The sequence below is a fragment of the Centropristis striata genome, chromosome 7 (assembly GCF_030273125.1).
Source record: "Centropristis striata isolate RG_2023a ecotype Rhode Island chromosome 7, C.striata_1.0, whole genome shotgun sequence".
Taxonomy (NCBI): Eukaryota; Metazoa; Chordata; class Actinopteri; order Perciformes; family Serranidae; genus Centropristis; species Centropristis striata.
In genome coordinates this window covers 12,383,087-12,391,948 of record NC_081523.1, presented here as the reverse complement: position 1 = coordinate 12,391,948, position 8,862 = coordinate 12,383,087, and the positions used below count along the sequence as shown (strand labels likewise).

General features: G+C 40.9%; 1 protein-coding gene across 1 annotated transcript; it reads right to left on the bottom strand.

The window, feature by feature from the left end:
- Positions 1-957: 957 nt before the first annotated feature.
- On the bottom strand, positions 958-8,166 carry LOC131974407 (arrestin domain-containing protein 3-like). Its single transcript, XM_059336697.1, has 8 exons — positions 7,859-8,166; positions 7,364-7,378; positions 6,322-6,366; positions 6,159-6,219; positions 4,344-4,494; positions 3,832-3,928; positions 3,497-3,753; positions 958-1,539 (listed from the first exon to the last, which is right to left on the bottom strand). Exons 1-8 carry the CDS (start codon positions 8,118-8,120, stop codon positions 958-960), a joined length of 1,470 nt encoding a protein of 489 aa, XP_059192680.1. The 5' UTR covers positions 8,121-8,166.
- Between the last annotated feature and the right edge of the window lie 696 nt (positions 8,167-8,862).

Below are 8,862 nucleotides of genomic sequence, written 5' to 3'. Positions count from 1 at the left end.
CTTCAGATATAAGAACCACCTCTATAAAGGATCAGTCAGCTATTTTAATCTGACACACTTGTGTCAAATTTACAGGTATCATTTCCCAGTCTGCTACCTGTCCATTCTGTGTGCGTTACAAAAAAAAATCTGGTGTCCATTCACAGCCCCGGCTCTGTAAATAAGAAACAAACAAAAATTGGCTGTTTGTGCTTATGCAGATGACAGGGGAAAGGCCTTGGATGTATAGAGAGCTAGGCAGTGGAAGTGAGAGCGAGAGGGTCGGTAAGCAAATATCAAGTCTTTTAACAGAATCCAACTCTTAACAAGAGGGACAAAATGTAAAAAAACACTAAAAGAGCATCTGAGAAGGATAAACAGATAGATGTCATGTGTAAAAACGGACTACCACAATAAAATTACAACATAGACAATCCATATCATAAAAATATTTCATAACATGTGAACATATATGAAACTCAAATAGGATTCAAACTGTTTCAGGCCAACAACCTCATGATATTGTGTTATCACGATACAGAGGCCGTTATATATAATTCAAATCACAATACATATTGATTCTGAATGATGAATGTCATTCACAGAACTCAGCACAACACCTGTTGTTCGTTATTCTCTGTAACAGTGATTGCACAACTTAAAGGCCTGCAGAAATGCAAATAATGAGAATATAAGAAAAGCGCTGTTTGTATAATGTGGGTTGGCCTTTGCTGCCACCTATTGGCTTTACTATGCCCTTCTTTTTCAAAACTGCCATCAGAGCATTTGCTGCTGTATCGATACAGTAGCGCTTGCATCGGTACACGCATTAGCAAGAAGTACAGCACAATACAATGCGAAGGACAGGCCACACACGCAGTCAAGAAGCAAAACCAGATTACATCATTCACACGGATAGGAGAATGAGTTAAGAGAAAGAGAGAGGGAGAAAGAGGCCTCTGACTGGATGATGTGGAATTACTTTTTCTCAGTACTGGAGAAATTTGGAACAGGAGGGTACAGTCCATGTGTTCCGTAGGGAGGTGGGGGATCAAAAGCGTTGGGTGCTGTTGGTGGCTGTGGTGGTGCAGTGCCCCAGGCTGGTGGGTTGGTGCTCTGTGGCTGTGGTGGTGCAGTGCCCCAGGCTGGTGGGTTGGTGCTCTGTGGCATTGGTGGTGCAGTGCCCCAGGCTGGTGGGTTGGTGCTCTGTGGCATTGGTGGTGCAGTGCCCCAGGCTGGTGGGTTGGTGCTCTGTGGCATTGGTGGTGCAGTGCCCCAGGCTGGTGGATTGGTGCTCTGTGGCTGTGGTGGTGCAGTGCCCCAGGCTGGTGGGTTGGTGCTCTGTGGCTGTGGTGGTCCAAAGCCCCAGGCTGGTGGGTTGGTGCTCTGTGGCTGTGGTGGTCCCATGCCCCAGGCTGGTGGGTTGGTGCTCCCAAATGGTTGCAATCCAAAGTCAGATGCAACAGGTGGAGGTGCCATGGAAGAAACCTGACAGGTCGGCAGGATGATGATGTGAAATTTGACCTCTGGGTCTGAAGCATATTTGACATCCAGGTAGGCCTGTGGAAAATATTGACAATGTTGTATTGTTGGATTTTATTTAATCACCAGAATAAATGTTTTTCCTTTGTTGGATTACCTATTGACTATACAGAGTTTCTTTTCCAAATTGAGTGTGTAAGATAGATAGTGCAGTACGATTAGGGATGGGTACCTTTCAAATTTGAACCGATACGGTACTGATACCCGGTACCTGGGAATCGGTATCGTTACTCAACTGTACCAATTTTCGGTACTTTTGCATTTGTTTATGTGGTAATAAATGTTAATTTGTTGAATAATAAAATCAATTTTTTTCAATTCAACATATTTATTTCTCAAAATATAAACTTTTAAAAATATATCAAAACAATATAAAATCCAGGATGAGCAGTGTTTTATTGTTGAGTGAATGTGCATTTTGTAACATGAAGGTTGCAGCGTTATCAAAGAATGCAGAGGAGCGCGCTCAGGTTGCAAGTGCACAGAGGAGAGAAAAAAAAAAGGTTGCAAGTGCACGGAGGAGGAAAAAAAAAAAGGTTGCAAGTGCACGTGTGATTGTGATGATATCGTAGCTGTGCGGTCAGACAGTATTGTGGGCATGGCATGATTGGAATAAACAAAGTTGAGTCGGGCTGCTCTGTGCACATATCGAGGATGACGCAGGAGTCTGAGGGATTTAATTTCAACGAGGCAGTTTGGAGTAAAGTGGCAGGTAATATTCCTGAGTTCTCCTGAGAGCGGAGTATTAGCGGAGGACCAAAGATAGTGATAGAGTTAATGACTGATCTACAGAAGAATGGAGAGAGCAAACGGAGTAAGGAAGGTGCAATCTGGAGGCAGACGAAGGCCAAGCCCGGGTAGAGACATTGGAGAGATAGCAGCTGGCGGCTAGCAGGCCGAGAGCTGGGCTGTTCGTCTCTGCGCCGGGGTGGAAGAGGGCAGCAGCTAGTGGCCGCAGTGAGCAGACAGGACCAGACGAGGAGGTAAATAAAAAATAATGCGATCGTCAGCACACTTGTTAATCAAAGACGTCAAATGAAAACAGGTTGAAATCAATGATCAGTTTAAAGTTAACGCCGTTTAGGTACCGAAACATACCGTACCGTTTAATTTTACATGAATTGGTACTCGGTAGTACCGACGGAATTCGGTCGGTACCTATAAAAGTACCGAATTCGGTACCCATCCCTAAGTACGATGCACCGTGATTTTGGACTATACAGAATTAATTGACATGACTTTTGTTGTGACATGTTTATTGAATCAATAAATATCCCTACAATAGGGCGCCACAGGAATGAGTCCTTAAACCTGGTAGTAAGTTAACATTTTAGCGACATAGGGTTGAACCTCCAGGGATTTAATGGCCTTTTGCTTAGATGCCTGAAATAAGGTCTGTGGTTAACACAAGCTTAAGAGATGTTCACATTTTGTTGTACGACATAAAATATGTTAGTGAATTTTGGCGTTTTTACGTGTCCCTAAAAAGGTGGTTGCTAACAAGTGGCTAACTGAGACTACAATGGTTGTCGGGGACATTAAACGTCATCACGCCGGACACGGACGGGAACTCTCTCATTAGTCCACAAGCAATTTTTTAGGCTACGATTTCGCTAGCTTGTCAAAACAGTAGACTGTCGGCAGCATAAAAGGAGTGACGTAGAAGTTATGTGACAGTGGTGTAATTCTCTATAGCATAACACGAGTATTTTACTTTTGTTGGCTGCATTAATGATTGAAACATAACAAAAGTTGTGTTCATTTGTGAAGATTATCCTGCTGAACAAAATGCGTACGCTTCAGAAACAAATGTTTGCCACAGAGCTTATTTTCTCCAATGATCCAAAATCCAATGCAAAAATCCCATATGCAAATTCTCAATAGACCCCATGGCGATGCTACTCCTGGGTTGGCCTACAAAAATATGTAATTTTGTTCTCTCTCTATACTGCTGCCACATACTGTAGATGCTTACCTTGAGTCTGTACTCCCTTTTGATGATACTGCAGTTGAGGATGGTGGGCTCCACGTCATGAGGGATCGGGAGGACTTGTGTGACATTTTTGTTAGAAGAAGGAGGGATGGGCTCTCCCTCCTCTTTAAACAGGTCTGAAGTATTAAGTCTTCTCTTCCCTCTTGCAAAGAAGCTGATCTTTCTGGACACACAGTACTTGGGCTTGATCTCCCGAGACGACTTGTTCTGAATGCTGAGCAGAACCTTTATTCCCTCTCCTTAAAAACAGACAAGAAATGTCAAAACAACTCTTGCACAAGACTAACATGTGATATTGTTACTTTGACAGCTCTCACCTTGGGTGAAGCCTGATTTTTCAAGATTCACATCCATGGATACAGATCCTGAGGTGAAAGCATTCATTTTCTTATTCTTAGTCCCGTGCTGCGGTGTCTGAAAGAAGAAGACTGGGTTGATTAATACAAAAAGAAAAAAACACCTTTTACTTTTTTTCCTGGTGTCTTAAATGTCCACATCCACTGCCAGCTGGCACAACAAAAAGCTGTGCTATTGGAGTATCTCTACCACGGACACAAAAAAAACATTTCAACCTCAGTACATGGTATAAAAGTGATGATTCACCAGTGACAATGAATATGTTATTTAAAGTTATAAAGCTTGGCTCATACAGAGCTGGTTTCAACATACAAATACCAAACATATCTTGGAGGTAGACGATGCACATTTCTCAATCCACTTCCTTTTGATAACAAGAAGGGTTTCATCATTCAACTGCCATCGCCAACGCATGTAGAGTTTTGTCTCTGTGAAAACAACAAGAACATGAATGATGTAACTCAGAACAAACCATTAGTCCAGGGTAGCTGTTCGGGTCTGGCTTTGCCTCAAAGTTGATTAGGGTTGAATCTGTCTTGTCTATCCTCATTGATCTGCCCAGCTTTGCTTCCAGCAGGTACACGATTTTACCATAATGGCCCTTCAAGGACGAGGGAATATTCCTGAAGCACAAGAGCAGACAGACATGATGAGCTGACTGGACATTTTCTATGCATTGCACAAACAAAAAAGCTTGTAGGTAAATAAATATAGACTTCACAGTTGGTCTTTACGTTACTTAAACATTTTATTTTCCCAAATTATATAATGAAACCTATTCTATGTAAATAAACTTCCGTTGCAAAACCTGAGGACGATCTACTGAGATGTTTTCAGAAGATAACACACAAGTTCCATATTTTTATCGTTTAAAAACTATGTCTGAGGGACTATAAGGGTCTATCTAACCCAGGGATGGGCAATTAATTTTCCCAAGGGGCCACATGTGATAGTGTAAAGGTTGCGGAGGGCCTTACCAAAACTCTGAAGTTAATCCTGCTCAATATGAACTTCATCGCTCTAAAAAATGCAGTAATTATTTGGGTTTGAGCTGCTACTGGTAAGAATACATATTATGATAAGAATATGTTAATGTGGAGTAAGTTAAATACAGCAGTAAAACATAGTAAAAACTCCAATCGTTATCTCTATTTCCCATTTATTTTAAACACAACATATACATTCAAACCACAAAAACAATAAATAGCATGAATGTTATGCAACAAAGCAGCAATTTATTAACTTGCAAAAAGCAATTTGTGTCTTTTACAAGGTAACTTGGTAGCCTGGGTATACCCAGACTGCCTTGCGCGCTCGAATTTGATTTCGAACCTCCAGGCAGTCTGGCAACTAGGCGATTTCGCTAGCCCTGTTTTAGGGATCCAATCACAGAGCGGGGAGGGACGGTGAGACGATGACGCGTACTACTCGGCACTTGGAAGCTTTCCGGATCCAACATGGCTGCTGCAGACGCGAAACTCTCTTTAGCTGTAGATGGTGTTTTAAATAGTTTAGAGTGAAAGTTGAAAGGCGAAAGGTCTCTCGGCAGCTCCGCTGTCCCCCGGCTCGGAGCCAGATCACCGGTAGTGGGGCTATTAGCGCCGCACGGGCGGTTTCTGCGGCTCGTTGCGCCGAGCCGGTGAGACCGCCGGTCACCGCCGGTGATCTCGCTCCGAATCGGGGGACAGCGGAGCCCCCAGAGACCCGCAGCAGCTTGTTTGTTGCCCATAAAATCAGTGGATGTGTGTGGCTGAATGACATGAGGGGGAATAAAGCGTGAAAATAAATAATCTTGCAGAAAGCGAGAACTGGAGAAGCAAAGCAGCAGCAACACTCTCTCACAGACACACACACAACAAACATCCATCTCTGTTGCTCTACTACGTCATCTGGTATAACTGATCTGATTGGCTAAGAGCTACCTACAGACGCTTTGATAGACATTCTAAGCGCCCAATAAACGGCTCCGGAGGATCGTAAACCACACCTCCTCTACGGAGAAATGCATTGAAGGTGTCCAGACCTAATCTCCAATGAGATTTGGTCTGGTGTTAGCCAGGCTAGTAACTTGGTGTTTTTTGTTGAAAGCATATCTGTGCAGATGCGCATGGACGCACACATGTAAATCGTCCTTCAAAATAAAAGCACTGTGGTTGTATTAATTTCTAATTGTAGAAAGCTCAAGAGGGCCGGACAGGGACAGCCAACGGGCGGATGTGGCCCCTGGGCCACCTAATGTCCAGGTCTGGTCTAACTCATTTTGTAACTATTAAGAATGATTACTTACTGGTGAGGGATCTGAAAGGTGAATGGGTAAACATGGCGTCCTGGGGCAATAACACTGCTGTCTGGAAAGCAACAAGAAATTATATGAAAGAACATGTTCAAATATTTGTTCACTTCCCACGCACCTAAATGGAAATCTTTAGACAGATTTACCAACTACTTACATGTTTCTCCATTCTCCTTTCTCAGTAGTGTTGTCTTGTTACCATCTGAAGAAAAACCACAGTACAAAATTCGTAAAAGTACCCTAACCCCAAAGAAGTTCCGTTTACAATCACATGAGACAAATATGTGCAACAAATCCTCACAACTGAGAGCCTGGACTCCAGGCCCTGGAGGCAGAGAGTTTACGCCCTTAACAAAGAAGCAATTATGAAACCAGCCCGTGATTAATTCCCTGAAAAATCGATTTATCTACTAAACTGATCAGTTCAGCTTGCATCACTTCATAATCGTTGACATCTCATGGAGTTGTACTTTGACAATATGATCATATGGTGTTCGCGTTTTACAGTTTTGTCATCCAAATGTATTGTTTTGTAAACAGAATGTGATCGGCATACATCTAAGTCCCGATTATAGACAAACACAACATGCTTGACCTAATACCATGCAAACAATTATAATATTTCATGTTTTTTTTTATATAATAAAAAGTAAGTGAACCCTTTAGCTAAGACTCCATTAAGAGCTAATTGGAGTCAGCAGGTTGCAAACTTTAAGTCCTAACAATGAAATGAGATTTGAGTGAGGTGTAGAGGTACTTTTACCTATAAAAAAACACTCAAATGTTCTCATATTGGAATGCAGGGCCCTTTTTTTAGGTGTAACAATGGCCCTGCATTCCAATATTAGAACATCATAAAAAAGAAATGTGGATAGTTTATTTATTTCAACTAACAAAATTAAACATGAGTGAACAGAAGAACATTTTAAATCAAATTATGGCTTATTTATTTATTTGTGTGACCACCCTTTACCCTCAAACCAGCATCAATTCTTCTCTGCATTTTTTTACACCCGCCTAAAACTTTTGCACAGGACTGCTTAATAAAATGTTTAGCCTCCAGCCATTCTGCATAATGAGTGATTTAGCTTTTGATACTTAAGTACATTATAATAATGATAATTTTACTTTTACTCAAGTAAGTTTTACTAGTTTTAAAGACTTAGAGGAGTAGTCTTTATTCCCTGGGCTGTCAGAACTCTCAACACTCAGAACTCTCAACACCCACACAGGATAAATTAATTAAAAGGTGCAATAAAACGGACATGTGCAATACAATTGATATGTGCAAAACACTCAATTTACCTCATCTATAAATTATAGCATTTTAAGTAGCCATTTTTTTATTTTTATACTTATTTATTACATCACATGTCCTTGTTCTTGTTTTTGTCCTTGTTAAGCTCGGTATTTTTTAAAATGTTTTTACTCATGTTGTTTTGTGTTATGATTGTCAAAACTATGCACCTTATGCAGTGGCACTTTCAATTTCGTTGTACAGTGAACTATATAATGACAATAAAGACTATTTGATTTGATTTGATTTGATTGAGTATTTTCACAGTGAGGTATGAGTGCTTTTACTGAAGTAAAACATATTTCATCACTGCCACAGAGCTGCAGGACCAGTTCTGCAAACCAGCCAATCCGCGTTCAAGTCTTCATCATTTAGTTCTTTTAATTTACGCACTTACCTTTGTGATCTTTGTCGCGGATAAAGTATTGCCTGTAGCTGAAGTATTTGTCCTTGGAGTGGTAAACAACCGTACGTTCACCGTGTTTCTCGGTCCACCTGACTTCTGCTTTCCCCTTGAATTTAATGTACAGGGTGTCTATCTGGCAGTCTTTGGCCACTTCCAGCGTGACATAACCCGAAATGCAGTCTCCATTGGTAAACGTGTTTTTCGCATTTATAGGGTTGTAGGTGACTTTCAGGCTCTTTACGGTTGTCGACATGATGCGCGAAATCTTTATCAGTCAAGTAAAAAGTAAAGCGTAATCCAAGCTGGAACAGAAAGAAGAAACACCACCTCAAGAGATCCTGGTAGGTGTGTCACATACACTGTATTCAAGGTGTGTCCCAGTCTTGAGCCAGGTTCCTGTTTTTCTAGTTTCTAGTTCTTTATCTGCTGTGACGTGAATACAACTCATCTGACTCAGCCACTGAATTTGACCTGGTAGAATTTATTTTTCAATAATGGCGAGGATGTGGTTTTTGTTAAATTTACATAGTTATAAGAAGGCAGGTAGCCATTATGTTTTGCTCCACTGTAGCTTTCCTCTTTCCCTCAGGCCTGAGACAGCGCAGTTTGTGTTCCCTTAGAAGTGATCATGTTTAGGTGTGTAGCTCATACAGGTGCACTTCAATAAATTAGAATATCATAGAAAAGTTAATTTATGTCAGTGGTTCAATTAAAAAAGTGGAAATAAGACATTATATAGATCCATTACACACAGAATGCAACATTTCATGTCTTAATTTATCTAATTTCTTCTAATTACAATGATGATGATGGCTTACATTTAATGAAGACCTAAAATTCAGTTTCTCAAAAAAAATGAAAATTACGAAAAACTTATAAAAGTATGTTTAATATGGAAATGGTGGCTTCTGAAGCATCCACACCTCTTTTATACTTATTATACGTACTTTCAATGTAAACATAAAACACCTGAATGGGAACTCTGCTATTTCTAA